This window comes from Pelobates fuscus, chromosome 6 (assembly GCF_036172605.1).
Source record: "Pelobates fuscus isolate aPelFus1 chromosome 6, aPelFus1.pri, whole genome shotgun sequence".
NCBI lineage: Eukaryota > Metazoa > Chordata > Amphibia > Anura > Pelobatidae > Pelobates > Pelobates fuscus.
The window spans coordinates 137,721,130-137,746,081 of record NC_086322.1 but is presented as its reverse complement, the minus strand read 5'-3'; the positions used below and the strand labels follow the sequence as shown (position 1 = coordinate 137,746,081).

The following is a 24,952-nucleotide window of genomic DNA, read 5'->3' as shown; positions in this document are numbered from 1 at the left end:
TAAATTTTCATTTACAGAGTAGGAGATAAAAATGTCTAAAGTAAGTTAACATCAGGTGGTGTGGGTCATAGCCAGGGGAGGTGTGACTAGGGATGCAAGGACAGAAACAAGAGTGATTTAACTGCTAAATGGCAGTGAGACTTCAGAGGTATGATCTATACACAAAAACTGATTCATTAATCTAAAGTTGTTTTGTTGGCTATAGTGTCCCTTTAAACATTGTAATATAACAGGTTTACATTTTATTACATTGTTACCACTAGAGGTCACTAAGAACACAAATATCTTCATTACAATTGGAACAGTAAGAAAACTAATTTAGTTTATACTTTGTAGCAGCTTTTCTAAAGTATTGTCCCTGTGGATTTTAATCCATATTAAAAGCCATTACCATAAATCGAAGAAACGTTCTCACAAGCATTTTTAATTTATAATTGTCATTTATGCTTTTACAGAAAAAAATGAAGATAAAACATCTAAACCAATTGGTAAGTTTTTTTTTTCTTATGTTTAAAATAGCAGATGCATATTCAGTTTGCATAATGTACCGCTTTATGTAAAGTTTTTGCGTAATGGTTTACTTTAAACTTAGCAATAAACACATGTTTTTATGTTTGATTTGATATAGAGATACATTAGCGGGCACTGTTCAGAGTAAATAGCCAGCACATACAATAATCATGGGCTTCCTCTTCTGTATTGGCACAGTGACCCTGGTTCCAGTATTCATTTTAATTTGTAGCATAGAAGAAATGTCCGTCACACCACAGTACAGTATAACCTTTTTTAGGATCTTCGTAAGCTTTGGGCTTGCAAATATAGAATGTGATGCCAGATAAGAACCATTCGGCCCATCTAGACAATTTTCCCAATTTTCTAAATACTTTCATTAGTCCCTGGCTTTATCTTATAGCTGGGATAGCCTTATGCTTATCACAAATATGCTTTAGAAATTCTCATTCAATATTGATTACTTTAGCTATATACACACACAAAAAGAGACATTTTCACCTCTTCTAGCAAACCTTCAGGTATTGACTAGTACAGCTTAGCAGATTCCTTACTTCATCTTGTACATGTATCTCAGAATGATCAGAGTGTTTATTCATTTATTTTCATTTCATGATTTCAGATGGCAGGTCAGAAAAACCACAAGAAAAAGAGCTGGAAGGTAATTATAAAGCATCTGTGTGCACTACAGAACATATCTCATGGTAACATTTACAGGATTATTCATTAAAGTGAGAATTCAAAGTGAATTTCAACGTTTAGGCCAAAGTGGTCAGAATAGCTGACTTGGATAATTTTTCCAAATTAGCTATTTTGGCCTTAAATTTGAAATTCACTTTGAATTCTTACTTCAGTAATTAACCCTATGTCCAAAAATGTATATATATATATTTATGCATATAATGGATAATGACAAAAAAAAATATTAAATGTTCTTAGTAAAAATGTACATTTCATTAGTTGCAGAATTGGCCTTTGCTGTTATTGAAGAACCGCACCCTTTTCCCCAGCACTTTCGTCCTTGTTTGTGCTTGGCATGACCCAATTAAAAGCTTTTCATAGAGAGGCATTGCCAACAAATCTCCAGTCTAAAGAGCGGTGACTTCAAGATTTAGGGATTAGTACAAAAATTAATAATTAAGGCTCTATTAGTAGAAGTACCATTTTTATGCATCCATTAAAGTGCTAGCTTGCAATATAGAGCTGAAATTCTTACCAGGCTCAGGCAACCACTGGATGATTGAAATTACACTGATCAGTTACACAAATAAAACCTCCTGCCTAATATCGTGTAGGTCCGTCTTGTGCTGCCAATACAGCATTGATGTGTAGAGGCCTGGTCTCCACAATACCTCAGTACGTGTTTTGTCGCATACTACAACTATACATTAGCAGCAGATCCTTAAAATCCTGAAAGTTGCGAGATGTGGACTCCATGGATCTGATTTGTTGTTAAAGCATATCCCACAGATGTTCAATCAGATTGAGATCTGGATAATTTGGAGGCCAAATCAACACCATGAACTCTTTGTCATGGTCCTACAAACTATTTCTGAACATTTTTTGTTCATTATCCTGCTGAAAGAGGCCACTGCCATAAGGGACCACCAATGCCATGAAGGGGTGTACATAGTCTGCAACAATCTCTAGCGAGGTGGTACATGTAAAAGTAAGGTCCACACAAGTGCAAGGACCCAAGGTTCCCCAGCAGAACATTGACTAAAGCATAACACTCCCTCTTCTGGAATGCTTTCTTCCCATAGTGTATCCTGCTTACATATCTACCCCAGGGAAACAATGCACACACACCCGGCCATCCACACTATTTTAAAGAAAACATGATTCATCAGACCAGGCAACCTGTTCTATTGCTCCTGGATATCATGGGCACACCGACCAGTCTGCAGTTATGCAGCCCTATATGCAGCAAACTGTGATGCACTATATCTTCTTTCATGGCCAGCATTAGGTTTTTCAGCAATATGAGCTATAGTAGCCCTTCTGTGTGATCGGACCAGACAGAATAGCTTTGGCTCCCCATGTGTATCAATGAGCCCTGGGGCACCCATGACCCTCACTCCAGTTCACCTGTTGTTCTTTCTAGCACCACTTTTGGTAGACTTGCTTTTTTGGAGATGCTCTGAACCATCTAGAAATGACTATTTGGCCCTTGTCAAAGTCACTCAGATCTTTTCGCTTTGCAATTTTTCCTGCTTCCAACACATGAAATTCAAGAACTGACTGCTCACTTGCTCCCACCCCTTGACATATTCCATTCTAATGATATAATTAATATGATTAACTTTACCTATCAGTAGTTTTAATGTTGTGGCTGATTAGTGTAAATTTATACATAACTTTTTGTCAAGTGGTTGATTCACCATGTCATTACATTAGAAGTCTCACAGAACATGACAGGAGTTATAGTCCAGCAGGGGCTGGTAACTTTTTGCATAGCTGTATAAATATATCTATGATGCCACTGTTAGCCCTGAGCTATTGCTGGCTGTGTCACAGTGTGACGGAACGCTGGCACTCCGACCGAGTACCTCCGCCAATCGATGCTCCTAGCGCTTGCCGAGGACTCTGAGCACTCCAACCGACACCATCAGCACTGCGGACCCCACTTCCAGCAATGCAGCTGTGCCGGGGTCTCGCCGTCTCTCACCCACCCTATATCCACGACCAGGATCCAGCTCCCAGTGGGTGAACCTCTCCTAAATCCGGAGAGCATAGCAGGAACAAATCAAGCTCTTACAAGAGCTTACTCTGGGGAGTAAGTGATTATAGCAATCCCCAGAGTGTAGGTATCCCTTCCCCCAAGCATGAGCTAAGGCTTCAAGAAAGGTGCAAGTAGGTCTGGTTTATTGAGGGCTACCTGCCCAGTATTTATGCAAGTGTCCACCAGGTGGACACTCCCCTAGAGGACCTGATGGAACAATGGGACACATATTGGATATTAGCCAATCACAGACAATACAAACAAAACACTCCCACAGTGACATCACAATCCCTCCTCTCTATCCTGGAGATAATTGGGAAGTAATCAAATTATCTCCCAGGACAGAGGCAAGACTCCATTAACCACATGGTTGCAAAAAGACATAAAATTACACAGTGTTACAATTACTACATAAAACATATACATGCAACATATCCCCAGATAGCTTAGATCTGAGTGCACATTATTACCGAATGGCGCTCAGATCACATACATACAGTTCAATTGCCATGGAGCCAAAGTCTTTTCCATTGTCTTTTGTTACACGAATAGGCTCCATGGCATAGCTATCTGGGGTAGCACTAACATACTGAAAGTCAGAAATATGCAGAAATACACAAATAAACCTTTCTGCAGGGGAAAATACAGCTTTCAGAACAGGGGCCATAGTCAGAAGGCAGGAGGCTAGCCAGTAGTCCCCTCTAGGCACAAGTGGCGAAGGGCACTTCGTCACACACAGCTACAGGGAAAAACTGTGCAGCGTGTCCACTATGTTTAGGGTTAGCATGTTGTATGACACCAGACATAAAATTGACAAAACTGATATTGACAGGCAGGACAAGAGTATTATAGCTGGCTGACTGGCAGTCCAGGGTGGCGGCCTACACACAGAAATAAAAGATTATTTAAAAAAAATAGGCTGTGAGGACAGGGTCTTTACACCAAAACCACTTCTGTAAGGTAAAGTGGTTATAGTGTTTACACTGACCATTTAACTGGGGAGAAAAATTCGTATATGGGCCTCATGCTTTTCAAATGTTTTAAAATGTTTAGATAAACTTTCAAAATTACTTCATATTTTGAAACATTGTATTTTTTTATTTACACATTTTTAAAATATTTTTTGTTATATTGAGATTTTATATCATTTTAAAATATCAGTGCTGTGTTCTTGAAACAACATCATCTGCTCTAATAATATTTCCTAGGTTACCATTTTTCAGTATAATACTGTAAGCAAGTTTTAGGTCAATGTAATCAAACTGGAAACAATTCTCTAAATCTGACATTTTTCAATTTCAATTGTTATGGCCTGCAATATGCAATGCTCTTGCACAGTCACCACAATTCCCGATTTATTGAATAAACACCACAAAATCCTATAGCAGAATGTATGTGTGCTACTCAACTGTAATGAGTTTACATTGGTGTGTATAACCAACGTTATTGTATGCTTACAATCTGTATCATATCCCCTTTTAAAACCAACATATCAAACATATCTGTATCACTTTATTAAAAGTTAGGCATTTACACAGATTTACTGCGCATAATAATTCACCCTTATTATATTGTGCCTTTACTCATTAAACTGGTGTAATCTTTGTCCACAACTGTAGTAAGCATAAATAGTATATAAACCCACTAAAATTTGTAAATAATCCATTACCATATTTATGTACTCGAATCGTACTTGCCACTTTAACCGAGCAGAAATATCATTCTTTGAATTTTTTTTTTTTAAAGTCTTGGTAGATTGTAATTGAAAATTTGATAGCAAAGCAGTGATTTTTTTCACTTAAAATTGTTCAATATTATGTAGGAAACTGTGCCACTATTTATTATACAATAATATTTTCTTATTACTAATGTAATTTTTCTTTTGATGCAGAAGAACACATTGCAGTAAACCGTGATATGGATGAAGGTAAACATACCTCAGAATGTGTAAAAGTAAAAAATAGTAGATAACTAGGGAAGGTGGACTTTGTGGACATGCCAATTATTAAATATCACAAACCTTTACTGATATTCCTTTGGGGTATAATTATTTTGGATTATGTTGTTAATAATTAATAGCAATGCTTTTGTATTTTGAAAGAATGTTTAACCTCTCAATGCACATATGTATAATACTTTTATGATACCAATCTGAGTGATACCAACTCAGTGTCTACAAAATGTGTCGTTTTTTTTCCGTATAGACCACTTCTTGAAAATGTATATAGTTAAGTCTACATGATCTGCAAAGTCTAGCTTAAGTGCGGATGTTCTTTGAGTTTCATGTTTCACTAACACTAATCCTTGATTTCTACATGTAGAGAGAAGGCTAGCACAGAGTTTCATTCCAACACTGACCTGTGGTGTACGACCTCAACTGCATACTCGACGCAAGAGAATCATTGGAGGAGAACTTGCAGTGAAGGTAACAGCGTGATCCACATATAATGATTTTACAAAGTTACCGTTATAATTTTTACATTTATTAATTTTCAAATAAATCTCAAATATCAACCAAACACTGTAGATCGGAAAATAAAACAAACAAATGCAGCATTTACAAGAATTGGCATTTATATGATTTCAAAAGTGCATATTTTTTAAAACAAAGCCAGTTCAGCCATTAGTATCATGTCCAGTTTTTGTATTGTATTTTACTTCTTCACTTACTGTTCCAGCATGTCAATCATGTATTGTTAGAACTTGCTTGTTTACATATTGTGCAGCTCTGCGGAATATGTCGGCACCAGATAAATAATAGTAATTTTAAAGAAAAAACAAGTCAGACCAGTTTCTTGGTCCCTGATACCTGTTGTCCATCCTTCTTCTCTGGTATAGCTAAGGCATTTATTTCCACATTAGCAATAGTAATTCCAGTCATGTTTGGGCAGAATTCATTATAAGGTATATAGTATGTATTTTCAAATACTTGGGTATGTTGTCAGACCCCACTCTATATTTTGGCTTCCAAAATGCTGAAACTCTTGCATCAAAACTTGGTGCCCTGTAGAGAAACAAATCATACCTAAGCCATACAGTAAAGGAAAAGATTGTACAGCAAATGCTAATGCCAATCATCGATTATGGGGATGTAGTATATGCACCTGCACCGGAAACCCACATTAATAAACTTACTACATTGTATAACTTGTTTTGCTGCTTTGTGCTACAATGTAATTACAAGATACACCATTGTGACATGCTAAAAGAGCTAAACTGGCTGTCGCTGAAATCCAGACGCACCCTTCATTTTTACAGTCATGTGTTTAAGAGCTTTTCTGGGAAGATCCCACCCTACCTAAGCAGAATGCTCTCCCCAGCTGTTCCCACATCCTGTAACCTCCGATCCAGTACCAGCACTTTATTTAATTTACCTCAATACAAAAAGAAAGCGTCTCAATCCTCATTTTCCTAGAGAGCACCGCAATCATAGAACGACCGTCCACACATTTTCAAATCTTCCCCCAGCCGAAAATCCTTTAAGAAATCCCTCTCTACATATCTCAAAACAGAATGCACCTGTCATGGTTGATTATATATTTCCTACCTGTTCTATGTTAACTTTTGTATATATTGTGTATTAATATTGTTTTTGTATTTTATTGTACCCTATTGTAACAATGCAATGTTTTGTGGACCCAGGATATACTTGAAAACGAGATAAATCTCAATGTATCCTTCCTGGTAAAATATTTTGTAAATAAATAAATAATTATTGGCTGAGAATGCTGCGGGATACATGCATAGTGATTTTTTTTTTTTTTTTTTTTTTTTTAAATTCTTTATTTTATTTGTGCATAATAGGAAGAACATACGTTTTCACTGCCACGATTTTGTTAAACTAAAGGTCGCATAGTGATTTTAATGTTACTCCAACAATGTTTTACATTTATTTTTGTTAGTTCTTTATTTTTTTTGTCATTCACCATAAACTTGTTCACAAGTTTGCAATATGAGATTAGACATTCTGGTAATGCCATCAATCAAGGTCATTGTCAGAAGGGTAATAGCATGGTGAAAGCTTTTTAAATGATTTAAGGAAAATATATCACCATATTCAGATATGAAATACAAAACAAGTAAATCCCTGTGAAGTCATGAGAGGTGTACACAAATTAACCATTAGTGAGGGTGACCCTCTGTTCAAAGTTGTGCTGTTGTCAGTTGAAGCTTATAGAGGATGGCAAGTGTTAAGGGAGGGGGGGGGGGGGGAGGTTACAGCAATGTCGCCCCATGTTAGAACTGACTCTGATCGGCCTGTAGGCCTGCAAGCCTTTAAGGGCTGGCTATTGGGCGAGGTGGTCTGGGCTAACTAACTGTTTAAACACAAAATACAAATAACCTGAACTCAGCTATAAGAGAATAGCTGTATGTGGTGTGCTAAGATAAGAAATGAAAAGAAAAGAAAACTGCGGTTCTCGGTGGTGTGGGTTGTAAACCTGTAGGAAGTGCATTGGATGTAGGACTGCAGTTCATGTCCCTTCAAGTCGCCCCTCTTGCGGCTTTTTGCCACATGGTGGCGTAATCAGGCCCAGCTGTTGTAGTCTAGAGTCCAGCATCTGTAGAGTCTTCACCCAGTGTGAAGTGCCCTAATGCATAAAGATGAGTATTCTTGGAAGCCCCCCACTTGTATTGGACATTCTGTCGCCAGAGAATTTGCAGGAGTGGTTGTAGGGCCCTGTGCCATGCGGTGGTGCTTCGGGTTAGGTCTGGGAGGAACAAGAGTGTGGAGCCTTCAAACAGGAGAGGGGTCTGTCCCCTTAGTGCTGAGAGGAGGATGGCCCTGTCCTGGAGGGATTGGAAGTGGATGATCAGATCGGTGTGGGCCGCAGGTGGTGCTGTACCTGGCTTCGGTAACCGGAACATGCCGTCTAGTTTTATTGCCTTGGACTGCTTTGGTGGTAACAGCATGCTGAGCAGGCGGTGAATGAAATGTGGCAACTCAGGTAGGCTAACAGTGTCCGGTACACCGTGGATCTTCAAATTGTACCGCCGTCTCTGATCTTCAGTGGTGTCTATTCTGTCGGTATTGGCCTTTTGTTGTGTCTGGAGTGCAGCAACTTGCTTCTCCAATGAGGTGATTCTAGAGTCCTGGGTTGTCGAGAGGGCTTCCATCAGGGTTAGTCTTGAGGTGGCGCCTTCAATGGCGTCTATGATGAAGCCCATATCAGACGTGATATTCGTCCGCAGCTCGGCCAGCATTCCTTTTAGTTGGTCTGCCGTGACTGGTTCCCCCACGGGGGGTGTCTGGGTGTTAGACACCTTCGGTAGTTTGGGCCGCAGCTCCCTCACCTGGGTCGGAAAATATGCACTCCAAAAAGCAGGAGGATTCATACTCTCCTGCTGCCATTTTGTCCCATGGTGATTTCTGGTTGCCTCTCAGCAATTCCCTGATGTCGCGGCTCATCAGGCCCTTGTCCGCTCTTGGTTGTTTGTTTTCTCGCCCCATTTCCTCTTTTCCCAGCTGTTGAGACGGTTTTCAGCTAGTTGGACACCCGTTTTCCACCGTAAATCCACCGTTTTCAGGTTATGTAGCATGGAGCTCTCAAGAGCACCTCTGTCCTGTTGCACTGCTAGCTCCGCCCGCCCAATAACGCTTAACATTTAACCCCTTAAGGACCAAACTTCTGGAATAAAAGGGGATCATGACGTGTCACACATGTCATGTGTCCTTAAGGGGTTAAACTCACTGTGCAATGATAGTGCTTTAATTGTATACCAGTGTACTTCTGCAATAGGGAACAAGGTTTATTTCTATGTAGGAGATGAGGAGAGGGAAGGTGGTGAGTTGTGGATCAGGTGATGTCATAGGTGTTGGAAGGATAGAAATGTAATCTCTGCAACATTTGGGATAGTACTGAAAATCAGTCAAGGTATATTGGAAATAATTTTCCAAGTCTACCAATAGTTCGTTCCTGGGTTTAAGGAACACTAATCCAACAGATAATCTATGGTCTTCTCTGCTTTGCTCCCTGCAAAGTGACATCATCAGCTAGACTGTTTAACAAAGGTCAGCTTCAGGGTAGTCAGTAAAAAGATGTTTGGGGATATACTTAGTAAGATTTGCTTTTTATGCTTTTCAGGCATCTGCAAGTCTCAAATGCTTAGTAGACTACACAGGTCAATGAATGATGTTTTACTTCCCAATTAGGAGGTTTGTAAAGTATTTGGCACCTGGGGCGGGACACCCCCCTCCTCCCCCCCCCCTTTAAAATATAAAACAAACACCCGCAATTTTATTTTTTAATGTTTCCAAGAATTGTGTGTGTGTGTATATATATTTGAATTTACCTTAGTGTATTTTGATATTAATATATATATATATCTCAAAATACATCGAGAATGAAAATATTATTAAGCTTATTTATTTCTAATTCAGACTAATACCTCAATAGGCACAATTACAATCCTTGCCCCTCCTCTACAAACATTTAATCCCCCCTCAAAATCCCTTCCCCCCTCTCTCTACAAACCCCCGGTCAACCCCCCAATAAACCCCCTGCTTCACCCACAAGTACCTGACCCCCTCTCTACATACCCTTGTTCCCCCACAAGTACCTTACCCTCTCTCTACAAACTACTGCTCCCCCCACAAGTCCCTGACCTCCTCTCTACAAACTCCTGCTCCCCCCACAAGTCCCTGACCACCTCTCTACAAACCCCTGCTCCCCCCACAAGTACCTGACCACCTCTCTACAAACCCCTGCTCCCCCCCACAAGTACCTGACCACCTCTCTACAAACCCCTGCTCCCCCCCCCCACAAGTATCTGACCGCCTCTCTACAAACCCCTGCTCCCCCCACAAGTCCCTGACCCTCCTCTACAAACCCCTGCCTCCCCACAATCACTGTCCCCTTTCTACAAACCCCTGGTCTCCCCCCAACAAAACTCCTACTCCCCCCCACAAGTACCTGCCTCCCTCTGTACAAACCCATGCTCCCCCCCTACAATCCCCTGCTCCCCCCACAAGTAACTACCCCCTCTCCACATACCCATGTCCGCCCCTACAAATACCTGGTCTAAACAAAATTATAACGCAAATAAAATTTCAGTGTTGCATGGAAAAAGGGTAATTTAAAAACATGATTAGGACGAGGTTACATAAAAAAACATGGACGGGGCGGAGCCTGGCACTGAACCGGACCGGACGCCATTTCTCCCAGCTCCGCAAATCTAACTCGCAATCCCGACAATATCTCGGTAACAAGCAGCCATCCGACACTGCAAACGCCCTAAACAGCCCGGGGACACCCTGCTGAATCCACAGATGCCCTTCCAGTACTCCCCGAAGCATCTGAAGGCAAAACGCAAAACCGGGGCCTACCACAAGCCTTCATACCGCGACCTCGAGTATCTCTGGGGCGGGGATCCTGACGAAAACGCAGCGGTGCTGTGGTCACCCCAAACAACGACTGCCAATACATCCATGGGGCGCAGAACACAGAAATCCACCCACGGTAACGTACCCGAACAGAGGGACATAGGTGTCATGCTCCAACGACACACATCAGCCACTATGGCGGCCCCCGACCACCCACCCTCACCAGGGCCTCCCCACACAATTGCCCCTGCAGCACCCCAGCTGCAAAGCCCAAAAGAAGACGCACAGCCAAAATCCACAACCTCTGTTAGCAACACTGAGCCTGCAACTAAACAGGACCTTCAAATCCTATCTACCATGCTACAGGACATTCAAGGCCTACTTGCTGCTGACCTGCCCATCCTGAAATCTTCCATGCAGCAGCTCACAGGCAGACTGGCAGCTACAGAAGCAGAGGTCAAAGAGCTCCGTCAAGACACCTCCAATATACAGACCTCTATAGCCCAACTACAGGCAGCTCAACAGGCTCTATCAATACAAGTGGCAACACAGGAGGACAGGTACTGCCGCAACCATATTAAAATCAGGGGCATACCAGCCACCATACCTCAGGAGGAACTACCACACTATGTAAGACGGTTACTAGCCACAGTGCTGCCACCCGCCACCGCCAAAAAAGTAAACATCGCTGGGATGTACCGCCTACCGACGTCCAATGCTACCAACACTACAACACCGGGCGATGTTATTCTCCGCTGCGCACAACCTCACGACAAGGGGCAAATAATGACAGCGGTAAGAAACAAGACCCCAATTACATTTGAGGACTCACAATTGTCCTTTTACCAGGACTTATCCAAAGCCACCCTGCAGTGGCGAAAATCCTTGACCCACGTCACGGCCCAACTACGGGCGGCAGGAGTGCCCTACAGGTGGGGACCCCCACGATCACTTCTTATTACACATAAAGGGACTACCCGTAAAATAACCACAGGGACTGATATTCCTGCGTTCCTTGCAGCTCTGGATATCCAGGAGGAGACTGCGGCCCCGACGGGCCTAAATCGCACCCACGGATGGGACCCATCCAATGTGACACCATTTGTGCCGAGATCAGCAAGCGATAACCAGCTGGACACCTGACTGGCAGAGACATTCCTAGACCGACCTATACCCACTGAGGGGCCTTACTCGACCAGCAGCTCCAAGTCGCACAGTTGCGAAGTCGCAAAAAATGTATCGCTATGATTTTATTTGATTTTATTTGCTTACTTTCACCAAATGTTGTTATACATATGTTTTTCCTTTTCTTTTGTTTACCACTGCAGAATCTCCCACACGAGGACAAGATCCTCGGCTTGTACCACCCAGGGGTAGGGAGATTAGGCATTCTACCACAACACCAGGCACCCATAAAGAGATGCCTCCTATGAACCTAGTCCGGTTCCTCTTAGCCACACATGCGCAACCGCTGAATCATTTATACCCCCCCGCTACCCCCTTGGTTAGGGGCAATACCTCCACTGAGAGGTCGGCCTTCCACGAAGGCACGCAGCACCCCCTCCCTGAAAAGACGAGGGCACCACCCACACTACGAACACCCTAACGCGGAAACCGTTACATGTACATTTAGACCTACACCCAGCCCTGAGTTAATATTAAGTAAAATCAGGTCTCATTACGGTGATACCACCTTTTAATATCCCCTACAGCCTGGTTCTCCGCACTGTTCAACATACTCAATTACAGCTCCCAGCTTCTATACCTGCCTTTAATAACGCACATCTACAGACTGCACGCATGTTTATCTAAAGGTCTGATCTCCTACTCACCAGTAAGCTGTAATAGACTCATCACCTTACCTTTACATCTATATACCTCATAATCATAGTCAGTGCGTAGCCTAGGAGAATATTCTCTTCACTCATTTACACCCAACACACTGAACGCCACTATTCCTCAATGTTTTTCTCTTCTTTAAAAAAAAAAAAAAAAATGTGCAGCACTCTCAACATGTATAATTTTATTGCCTGATACAAGATGTAAAGCTCTTATTTGACATGTTTATGTTTCATAAGTACTCAACAATGCACAACCAAAATAAAGAATTAAAAAAAAAAAAAAAAAAAAAACATGGAATCCCTGGGTATTGTATCAGAAAAGAACATAGATCCTGAAATAATCCTAGTTCAGCCCCAGATGTCATTAGAACAATAGTTAAAAAAATATATAACAGCAGTATGTGATTTCCTTTTCTCTTTTTTTTGTTTCTTTAGTTTTCCTCTTATAGAGGAATGTATGTAGGAAGAATGTAGCTTAGGTTTGGTATGGTTGTAGGAATTGATAAATGGTATTGAATTGTGACAATGAACAATAATTTACAAAAATATAGTATTTTCTCAAATCTAATGCGATATCGAATCTAATGCGCACCTCAATTTTTGCAACCTGGAAGCTAAAAAATGTTTTTGCTGGCAAATGTAATGTGCATTTATGCAAGAAGATATAGTTATATATATATATATAACTATATCTTCTTGCATAAATGCACATTACATTTGCCAGCAAAAACATTTTTTAGCTGTGTATATATATATATATATATACACACACACACCTTTAATTCTCTTCTTCGCCCTGCTGTGGCCACCCCCAAAACTAACCTTACTGCTGATAACTTTGCATGTTACTTCACTGACAAGATTGAACAGCTAAGGAAAGAATTCTCCCCTCCTTGCCTTTCTGTTTCTCAATCACACATAGATCATGCCTTTCCTACCCTTCAGACATTCTCCCCAGCTACTGACCAAGAGGTGGCTGCTCTTCTTTGCTCCTCTCGCCCCACCACTTGCCCGCTCGATCCTGTCCCATCTCACCTTATTAGATCTCTCTCCACTTGTCTCGTGCCTTCTCTAACACACATCTTCAACTGCTCGCTCTCTTCTGGCATCGTCCCTGCTGACCTTAAACATGCCACTGTAGTACCTATACTAAAAAAACCATCCCTCGACCCATCCACCCCCTCTAACTACCGTCCCATATCTCTGCTCCCTTTTTCCTCAAAGCTTCTGGAAAGACTTGTCTTTACCCGTGTGTCTCATTTCCTCAATTCCAACTCTCTCCTTGACCCCCTTCAATCTGGCTTCCGCCCTCTCCACTCTACAGAGACTGCCCTTATCAAAGTTACTAACGACCTAATCGCAGCTAAATCCAAAGGCCACTACTCCATACTAATTCTTCTTGACCTCTCAGCGGCCTTTGACACCGTTGATCATGCTCTCCTTCTTCAAACTCTTCAATCGCTTGGTCTCTGTGACTCTGTCCTCTCATGGTTTTCCTCTTATCTCTCCCAACGCTCATTCAGTGTCTCCTTTTCTAATGATACCTCCTCCCCTTGCCCTGTCTCGGTTGGAGTTCCCCAAGGCTCCGTCCTTGGTCCCCTTCTATTTTCTCTTTATACTGCCTCTCTTGGCAAACTTATCACCTCTTTTGGATTTCACTACCACCTGTACGCTGATGACACCCAGCTATATCTCTCCTCCCCGGACCTCTCCCCTGCCGTCCTGCAACGTGTCACTGCTTGCCTTTCTTCCATCTCTGACTGGATGTCATCCCGCTTTCTGAAACTCAATCTCTCAAAAACTGAGCTCCTTCTCTTTCCTCCTCCTAATACTGATCCTCCTCTTTCGCTCTCCCTCCAAGTTTGTGGTACCAACATCAGTCCATCCTTGCAAGCGCGCTGTCTTGGCGTCATACTTGACTCTGGTCTCACCTTTGAGCCTCACATCCAGCATGTTGCCAAATCCTGTAGATTCCATCTTAAAAACATAGCCCGCATCCGCCCCTTTCTTGCACCAGATACTACCAAGGAGCTTGTCCATGCTCTAGTAATTTCCCGCATGGATTATTGTAACCCTTTCCTGATTGGTCTTCCCAATAGCCGTACTGCACCTTTACAGTCCGTAATGAATGCTGCTGCTAGATTGATTTTCCTCTCTAGTCGTTTCTCTCACACCTCACTCCTCTGCCAGTCCTTACATTGGCTTCCTGTATGCTATAGGAGTCAATTCAAGGTACTAACTCACACCTATAAAGCACTGAACAACTCTAGCCCCTCTTATATCTCCTCACAGATCCATAGGTATGTCCCTTCTCGGTCTCTCCGTTCTGCCCGTGACCACCTCCTGTCCGTTGTCCGCACTCGTACGGCCAACTCGCGCTTGCAGGACTTCTCACGGGCGGCTCCCTTCCTATGGAATAGCCTGCCTACCGCCATCAGACTCTCCCCTAGTCTTGCATCTTTTAAGAAGTGCCTTAAAACCCATCTCTTTAGGAAAGCTTATGGCCTCCAAGACTAACCCTTACCTCACATACCTGTCTCTTGCCCTCTCCTAAAGGGCAGCCCACCTTATTTGATTGATATTTCCTGTCCTAATGTGTTTTACACCCCACCTCCTATAGAATGTAAGCTCGTTTGAGCAGGGTCCTCTTCAACCTATTGTTCCTGTAAGTTTATTTGTAATTGTCCTATTTATAGTTAAATCCCCCTCTCATAATATTGTAAAGCGCTACGGAATCTGTTGGCGCTATATAAATGGCAATAATAAATAATAAATTGTGCTACAGTGAAAATGTTTATTGCCATATACCATAGTAAAATATACCATAGTAACAGTGATTGCATTTCAATTTTACTGTTACTTGTTAAGTCTATTTTTTCTTAAGTCTTCTTTCAGAAAAACAAAATTTGCCTGTGTGGATTCACCTGTGTGAATTCGCCTATTTGAATTGACTAGTTTTAATTCACCAGTTTTAATTTGTCTGTGTGACTTCGTCAGAATTGCAATTTGCTGAACAATTTAAAATGTTGCCCCGAATGTAATGCGCCATCAAATCTATGTGCATTCAAATTTTAGAAACTTTATTTTCCAAAAACAGGTGCACATTAGATTCGAGTAAATACAGTATATTATAAATGTTATGAAAAACATGCAAAAAATGTTTGCACAATATTGCACTGTAACTAAATTAATCAATACAAATATCTTTAATAAAAAAAAAAAACAGTTAGAAGTCAGATTTACAAATCCTTGGTTTTTTTTTGTTCTGTGAAAACTGAACCTGTATATTATTTGTGCCAGTATATGTATACAATTTTTCTTTTTTTATTTGTTTTGCCTTTAGAACCAGTTTCCATGGCAGGTGGCAATCAAAGATGGGAATGCACTAAACTGTGGTGGAATTTACATTGGAGGCTGCTGGGTATTGACAGCCGCTCACTGTGTCAGGTTAGTTATTGTATAAAATAGTATATTGTATTTACACTACTAGTAACATGCTCATATCATGATTTATCTATTTAGGTGAACTAGACAACCATAGAGGGCACCATATTACGTTGGAAATGTGGAGGATAAACAAAGAAAAAAAATTTGAAGCCAAAATAGAAAAAAAAAAAGAGTAGGCAAAGATGGGAGAAGCAACAATGAGCTGCATTGATGATGTGACTTGTATTGATGCACAACAAACTTAAATAACTGTATCATAAACTAAACTAAACACGTCATTGTGACAGGCCAATTATATTTTTTGCCATCATAGTTTAATGGCAATTATATAAAACAAGCCAGTGCTACAGTATTTTATAAAAACAGATTAACTTCAACGCGTATATTCTATGATTTGTTGACGCAAAGATGTCTCTTTTGCAGGGCAAACCAACCTCAGAAATACCGTATAATGCTTGAGCTCCTAAATTTGGTGCACCACGACCAAGACATCGACTCCTATCCAGTGAAAACTGTGAAGGTTCATGAATTTTATAATCCTGACACATATGAAAATGACATTGCTCTATTGGAAGTGATCAACATACATAAAAAACCAGAGTGCATGCAATATGATAATAACCTTGTAGCTGCCTGCGTTCCATGGTCACCTTACCAATTTATGCCTGGAGACCGCTGTGTAGTTTCTGGATGGGGACGGCAAGAAGGTAACTTATAAAAGTGTATATTTTTTTGTCTTCCTTGCCATAACATATTAATGATTCTTTATATATTAAACAATTAAACATATCTTTATATGCTCGGATCTTTATATATACATATATATAGATAGATATATTTGTACTATAGGAATGTTAAGGAAATTTTTTGCCAAGTCTATGATGTAACTATATTCCCATACAAATCCATCACGCAAAATATGCAAGAGTTAAATTAACTAAACTGTCACTCCTAGGGTTGAGCAGGGCAGGGTGATGCTATACAGGTTAGAGGTATGTGACAGTGTGACTAAATGGAGACCGGTAAGCGAGAATGTGCTCACATAACATCCATACAAGTTGTTAATAAGATCGTTGGGTGGGCAACTGTAAAGAGCATTCCCATGAGTTAAAGACAAATAAAATCCGCTTTCAAAGGTAAAAGACCTAGTTGCACTGCACCCTTTAACACTCCCTTAGCTCATTTCTGTAGTGTATCTGTTGTAATACCCTTATCCATTCTCCTTTGTAATTTCCTTCATGTTTCGGTGTCTGTGGAGATCTATGCCCTCAAACATCACTTGGGTTTAAAAGGCAGGAATCCCCAACATCATGAGTCATTTCCTTAATCTACAGATGTTTCATCTCCTCCTGAGACTAGTGATTTGGCTTGTCTTGCCAAATCTAGGATAGCGAGCTTTTACAGCTTTAGAATGTTCAAGACCATTCTCCTATCTAGTCCTGTCAATTTTACTATTGTCAATGCTAGTAGTGCTTGGATTTTCTTCAGTTTAATTTAGTTTCATAGTCAGGTGGCTCTTCTGTTATGTCCACTATCAAATAAATACTTTCTGTTAGATTTAGTTTTAAGTGAATACTTCCAATCATGGCTCAAATTTAGAATCTGATGTCTATGCCTAATCCAAATGTTTATGTAAGCCTGTAACTGCCACATTCCTTGCCAACCTCCAACAGCCATAAGGGTTTAACATTTGGGTAATAACTGCTGTTAAGGTGAAGGTGTCATCAGTGTCTACCCCTCTAAATAAGATCCAAGAAGGCAGATTCTTTAAAATCAGTCTAGTTCTCTGTTAAACATATTCATTTTCCAGAATACATCGTAGGACCCCATACACATAGACTTATGATATATGTACTGAGCAATTCAGTAAATTATCATCTATTCACTTAATGAACAAAAATATCTGGTGGGTATTTGATTTCAGTGTATTAATTTCCCTTGAACATAATGTTAATTATAAAAACCCATCTGCTGTTCAAGGTTACTAAATGCTCAACTTCAAGCGTGGATAAGTCTCTAAATGTGGAGAGGTCTACATATTGATTATACATATTTGCAACATCGTATGCAATTCTCTATGATCTACTGTTCAACTTCAAAACTAATCTTTAATAATTAAGTTATTTAGAAATAATTTAGAAGTAAAAAAATTAGTTTTTTGCACCCACACCTGCAGCGTTCCTTGTACTATGGGTAACTCTTAATTAGAGGAAAACAAGTAGTGATAACATGACTTTGACTGCAAAGTCACATGTCTACAGATTCCCATTCTGAGAACCAAATAGGAAAAATAAAGTATTTATTGATTACATCTCATTGCTTTTGCTGCTGTGGCAACATGCATCCATCAACTTAATAATTCATAATTTACAAGATAAAAAAATTATTACAAAGGAGATGTACAGGTGAATCACAGTATGGTGATTAAAAACACGTGATGGTACTGTAGTCTAAGACAGGGTTCATACTTTGACATAGTCTACGGTAATAATACAATTAGGGAGACTCTCTTTTAATTACCTGTTTGTCCTTATCTGTAACCATGTCCAAAACACTGCTATTTTTGCCTCTGTGTACATGTATAAAACAATATTTTGGGCCAAGTTGTGAAACAGTTCTCTTTTACGCTAAAATATAGTACTGGAGACTTTTTAAAAATGGTTTATTTCTGCTTGCCACAGAATGTATAGAATATGCCAGGTACTATTTTAAAGAATGCTCTATAATCTTTTATTTATTTTCATTGTAGGACTAGCCAAAGTTTTTCACCTGAAGTATGGTCATGTGTTCTTAATGGAAAATTGCTCATCAGTTTACAAGGAGCGTTTCCTTGACAAAATGGAATGTGCAGGTTAGTGTCGTGTCTTATGTCTTGAAGTAATACATTACTTTTGAACTCCTTCAATAAAAAACTGTTTGTTTGTTTTTTATGTATATTTTTTGTAATAAGCATATAACTCTGCACAGTAAGCTAGGATAAACAGCAATGTTATGTATAGACTAATGTTCAGGGATTGCTGAAATAAATTAAATTATGCAATTTTGACACCCCTTCTCATCCTTTAATTAACGTCATCTGTCCATGCACTGTACTGTGGATAGAACTTAAAGAGACACTTTAGGCACTCAGACCACTTCAGCTTATTGAAGTGGTCTGGGTGCAATGTCCCAGGTCCCTTAACCCTACAGTGGTTGTTATTGCAGTTTCTGAGAAACTGCAATAATTACCTCTGAGGGTTAACTTCACTTCTAGTGGCTGTCTACCAGACAGCCACTAGAGGGACTTCCAGGAGCTTATACAAATTTTGGTCGTCTAGATGACACTTGACGTCCTCACGCTATGCATGAGGACTTCCAGCGTCACCGGGATCCCCATAGGAAATCATTGGTTAATGCTTTCCTATCAGGAAATCCTAACGCACCCATTGACGCGTATACGCATTAAGACTCCTCCGGGGGCAAGGGTTGAGCGTGGATGGAGCCTGACCCAGCGACAGCTGGATTCAGGTACATGACTGAAGGGGTTTTAACCTCTTCAGCGCTACAGGAGGGGGGTGCGAGAGAGGGAGGCACTCTAGGAGCCTATAGTGCAAGGAAAACAGCTTTAATGTAGTTGTGAGAATTTAATAGTCAAATACTGAAATGCTTACAAATAAAATCCTTTTCTAACAGCACTGCACACATTTAACATACATTGAAAGAAGCTTTTGAATCACTCCCAACATATGAGACTAATCTCACTCATCCTAGGTTCAAAATGCCTGCAAGTTCCCTATCTATACAAGAATACCGCAACCCTAGACAATTGTTAGGTGTAGCTTATACTTATCTAAGCACAGTGAGCACAGGGTCCACATCTGCATGATCACTCTTTTAACTCAGGGAGACCCTGAACAAATCTATTCAAGGAAAAAACAAACAGATGTAATTAATGTTTTATTTAAAAAAAATACATTTGGGGGGCAGGGCTTGACCGCCATACTAAGCAGTCATGTTTTTATGCAATATATACATATGTTTGCTCACTGCACATCCAAAATAAACATGTACAAAACAAAAAACATTCAAGCAAAATCATAAGATATAAGATAACTAAGAACTGGCAAAAAAATCATTACTTGCTAGCATTTAGAATCTGGATGACCTTATTGGTAGGATCAGTCTGTTATGCCATTGGTATTCCTCTGTAACGGCACATGTAAAATAAATCTGGACCTTTGTGGCAGCTAACAAAAATACCAGGTTTGGGCCCATTTTCAGGGTATTCATATATTCCGATCTTTTTTTTCCCCATGAAATGATATTTATAGTGGGATTATAAACTGCAATACAGAATTATTACACCTGAAGTTATGCAATTCTTCACACCTAATTTCATACAAGGCTGAGTGCTTAGCTTCACCTCATTTAAGAAAGCCATAAGAAAACACATCTTACTTTATACATTCATAAACACTTATGTTTGTTAGTGTGGGGCTCAGCATGCAGGAAATTGCAGTAGATTAGGGAGAGCAGATGGGATGAGCAGGGAAAGGCAAAGGAAAAATAACATCAAGTGTCAAATCCAAATGGCAATCCAAGAGACAAAGACGGTCTAAGCAGTGGTTGGTCCAGGTGGCTAAAGTTTGTAGTTAGGAATCAAGCCAAAGTTCTCAGTAATAAAAATGTAGTAATAGAAAAGGTTAAGGCAAATAGCAAAAGCAATACGCTATATGCAGCTCACAATAGCTCTGAACACCGTGTCCAGAGGAATTATATAGTGGATGGGGTATAAGTCATGCCCACTGGGGCAGGATCAGCACTAGTCACTAATTTCACAGCTAATGTGATCACACTATTTATTTTAATTTATGATTTGGCAGAACAAAAAGGAGGGTAAAATATATAATGCAATGTAATTATATGACTATTTAGCCCTTATCGAGGAACACTTGTTTATTTTATTTATCTGTTGCTGTTCTGAGAATATGTCTTTTTTTTCCCTTTCAGGCACATATGATGGCTCCATTGATGCATGCAAAGGTGACTCTGGAGGTCCCCTTGTTTGCTTTGATATTAACAATGTTGCTTACGTTTGGGGCATAGTGAGCTGGGGTGAGAACTGTGGAGTAGCCGGATACCCTGGTGTATACACAAAGGTTGCTAAATACCATGAGTGGATAAGTAGGATTGTTGGAAGGTCACTTATTAGTAAATACAACACATGACATTGCCTACATGCCTAGATACAGTGTAAAAATAAATCAATTAATATCAGAAATCTGTTCTATAACATTTATCCATATAAACGTTCACATGTGATTGTCTTATACTGTTTTGCATTAATTTGACTTTAATAAACATCCAATATACAACATTTCCGCATGTGATTTTGCTGTTAATTTCTGTATTTAGTTGATTTAAGATTTATGTGAAGATTTTTCATTAATAAGCCAAAATTTAAACTAATTATTAAAAAAACTTTTGAATATTTTAGTGATTTTTCAACATTTCCATACGTTCATGAACTAGGCAATTTTGACATTTGTTTGTTGAAGTGTTATTTTATGCTTTCTCATTAAAGGAACATGGTACACATTTATTCCTAGAACTTTAGTGTTCTCCTCACTGTTTAGATTCAGCACTCTTCCCACAACTAAATAAAAAAAAGGTTTTTTTTGTTTGTTTTTTTTAAAAAGCGAGAAATTATTTTAACTGAACTTTTTTCTTGTGTTGAGACTCATTCGGAGTAACCACCTACTCCTCCTCTTGCAACATCATCCCGCAGAAGTCACATCTTTGTCTTCTAGTCCTTATAGAGGAGCATTGGAGAAAAGAAGTGCATGCACAGAGTACCACACTCCTCCAATCAAATGTCTAATTCAGTTCTCACAGCAGAAGCATCTCTGCTTTCTTTCAGATAGAGAGCCACTAAAGACGTGTTTAGCCCTGCAATGGAAACATTTCCATATTCAGTAAACTGCATTGTTTTACACATGGTCATTTCATAACCAACATCTACCTGATTTTAGTTTTTTGTTCATATTTTTTCGCATTTATTGAATTTTATGGTCAATATTATAGTGATGCATGTCCTACTCCTACAAAGACCCTGGATTTTTATTGTACTGCATGTCCCATGCGAACAGCAACACTCCATGTTTACCTTTGAGAGGTTTTTAGAAAAGTTATAGGGTTAAATTAGAGACATGTATTAATTTTTAAATTTCTCTAACTTTGCTTACCAGTGACACTAGAAAGAAATAGAAAACCAATGAAGGCGTATTTAACCCAAATGTGCAAACACAGTGGTGTACACTTAAATTAATATATTTATACACTTAAACCTTTTAAACTCCAATTGGGAAGTGATAATTAATGGCACACATGCACATTTCACAGAGCTAATACCCTAGGTCTGATAGTAGAAACTTTTTGGTCTGTTAGGCAACCACCCCCTTCTTTAGAGCTGCTGTACTCAGTGGAAGCTCTTCCTAAATGGTGAGGAATAAAATAAATAAGAGAAAACAAATATCCAAATAGTGTAATCCGATTTAAAAGTATTGTACTCACAAAATAAGAGCCTATAATTTGGCTCAGTATATAGGTTTTGCATGGTTAAGGACCATACACTTTCTTGTCATAAGCAGTTTCGCCGCCATCTATCAAAGAGAGTTCTCCACCCATAAATGAGGTCTTTATAGCCTTTAGAGTGACATAGCATGCCCTAATGATCGGCACTTTTTTTTTTATAATTCTGTTTGTGGCAAACTCTTTCAAAACCACAATTCCCCACTATTTGTATTAATTTAACTTATTGTTCCTTTAACATTTTGTAATTGTCTCATTACTATTAAAATTCACCCTAATAATATTGTAAAGCACTACGAAAAATGTTGGCACTATATAAATGCCAATAATGACAGTCTTGTACACAATCCATAGACTTACAGCCTTATGTGTATAAAGCAAAGATTGCATAACTTTACTGTTGAACCAAAATGGCTGCTGCAGATTGGAATTATATTTCTCCTTTAGAATGACACAGCATCACTTCTTTTTGCCACATGAATTCCTACCTGACCTAGACTGCAATTATATCAAACAATCACTAGATGGTGTGCAAACATATTAACTATAGTATGGACAGCACACCACCCATCTCAGTTTCAGACCAGTCCATTAATGACAGAAACAGGACATCATTGTGTAGCAGCAGGAGAGAGGAACCGGACATTGGAGCCTGCTCTCCATGATCACACTGATCCGCCTGTCAGGATGTTGCAAGGTAAAGTGATCTTCCCACTGCACATGTGTAAATCTGTCAGGCATGCACAATTCACTTTTCCAGAATTCCAAGGCACAGGATACTGATTGGTTCGATCACTTCCCCCCCACCCACAGTGTGGGTTTTGAAAGCATAAGAACGATTAGCAGGCAAATATGAATATATATATATATATATATATACACAGTCAGGTCCAAAAATATTGGGACATCGACACAATTCTAATCTTTTTGGCTCATACACCACCACAATGGATTTTAAATGAACAAGATGTGCTTTAACTGCAGACTTTCAGCTTTAATTTGAGGGTATTTACATCCAAATCAGGTGAACGGTGTAGGAATTACAACAGTTTGTTCATACACAGCTCGCCAGTTCGTGAGTATCCCACGCGAACGCTAGCATTCGTCAATTCATCCACAAACGTAAGTCCACTGCGTATAGTTTCATTACACTTCCGTTCGTACGATGTCTCACTACCAGTATATTACGAATTCTCTGTTTGGCAATCATATTTTGCTTACGGTTAAAACGCTGTTCGGCTAAAATCGTCAAACTACAGTACAATTGTCCAGTAGTCATTCAGAAATAGATTCATTAAAACGTATGCCTGTTCAGCTTGCAGGTTTCACATGCACATGCCTTGTTCGGCTATTTCTTTCAGTTTAATAATGGTATTCATAAAACGGGTTAAGCTAGTAAAAAGTAGGATTACTAATTGCAAGCCAAATTAACTTTAATTTTGTTAATTGGATGCTAAATTCATGGGTCTCCTCTGTATTTTCTTTCCTTTAAAATTCCAGGGGTGATTCTTCCAGGATATATTGCTACAATTAAAGCTGAATTACAAGTTACGGTTCGGTTAGTAATATTTCCTCTCCTACACTATGTTATTTCCTTTTGCTTCACTCATTACTAGTAGGAATCGGTAAACTCACTTGTCTTACCACAAAAAAAAAAAAAAAAAAAAAAAAAAAAAAGGGGGGCTTATAAACTAAAATTTGCTTGTTTCTTTTTTATTTTATCTAACGTCGCCTGGGTCCATTCTCTGCAATTCGGGGCATCAGCAGTGCAAAGCCGACAGAGTGTAATTAACTCTTTAGGTCATCTTAAATAATACTTGTCACTAATTCATCGTTCAGGTAAGGATAACAATATTTCTATACAAATACGTTCAGTCTCGTGTCTATTCCTCCATCCAGTTTAGTCGTGGCTGGTTTCAGGGTCTTAGGAGCCCAATAGCGGTAGTCTTCTCCCGGCTTCTTCGCCTTAGGTTAGTGGTCCCGCGAGGCCAACACCCATCCTCAATTAGGAGGAACTACTCCCCTCGGGCCAAATCATAGTTAGCCGCCTCGCATTTGGTATAGAGAGGGCCTCACCTGTCACCCCCAGACTGTCTTATGATTACAATTCACCGAGAGGCCAACACCCCGCCACAACGCTCAGTGGCCACAAAATCCCCTCGCACCAACTCATCGATAGAGCCTCTCAAGCCACTTGGCACTTAGTAGGGCCTCACCAGTCATCAATCTAGTTTAATTGCTTCGCCACGGCGGCACTAGCCAGTCAACCAGCACACATAAAAAAAAAAAAAAATTGCTAACACTACGTTTCCTCTCATGCCAGTAGCATGTCAAACGCTTCAGCACAAGACAATGAACTGTCAGTTGCAAGCAGTCCGTCCAGATCTAGCACCCAGCCAGGACAGCCTAGTGCCTTATCCAGCTACAGATCCTGGACTGTTCCAAAGATCACAGCCGAGCTGAACAGAAGGAACATTCCCTTCCCGGCTACAGCCAGGAAAGCAGAACTCTTCCGTTTACTTAACACCCAAAATGCGGAGG

The 24,952-nt window shown here is 40.0% G+C and overlaps 1 protein-coding gene across 1 annotated transcript in view; it reads left to right on the top strand.

Annotated features, from left to right (window-relative positions):
* The window catches only part of LOC134566099 (complement factor I-like), a 43,627-nt gene extending 22,430 nt beyond the window's left edge, over nt 1–21,197 (top strand). The window contains exons 6-13 of the mRNA XM_063425808.1: nt 456–488; nt 1,133–1,171; nt 5,124–5,159; nt 5,554–5,657; nt 15,738–15,841; nt 16,265–16,548; nt 18,591–18,692; nt 20,831–21,197. Coding sequence (XP_063281878.1) covers nt 456–488; nt 1,133–1,171; nt 5,124–5,159; nt 5,554–5,657; nt 15,738–15,841; nt 16,265–16,548; nt 18,591–18,692; nt 20,831–21,048 — 920 coding nt within the window. The 3' untranslated portion in view covers nt 21,049–21,197. The remainder of the gene's footprint in view (nt 1–455; nt 489–1,132; nt 1,172–5,123; nt 5,160–5,553; nt 5,658–15,737; nt 15,842–16,264; nt 16,549–18,590; nt 18,693–20,830) is intronic.
* Nucleotides 21,198–24,952: the final 3,755 nt, after the last annotated feature.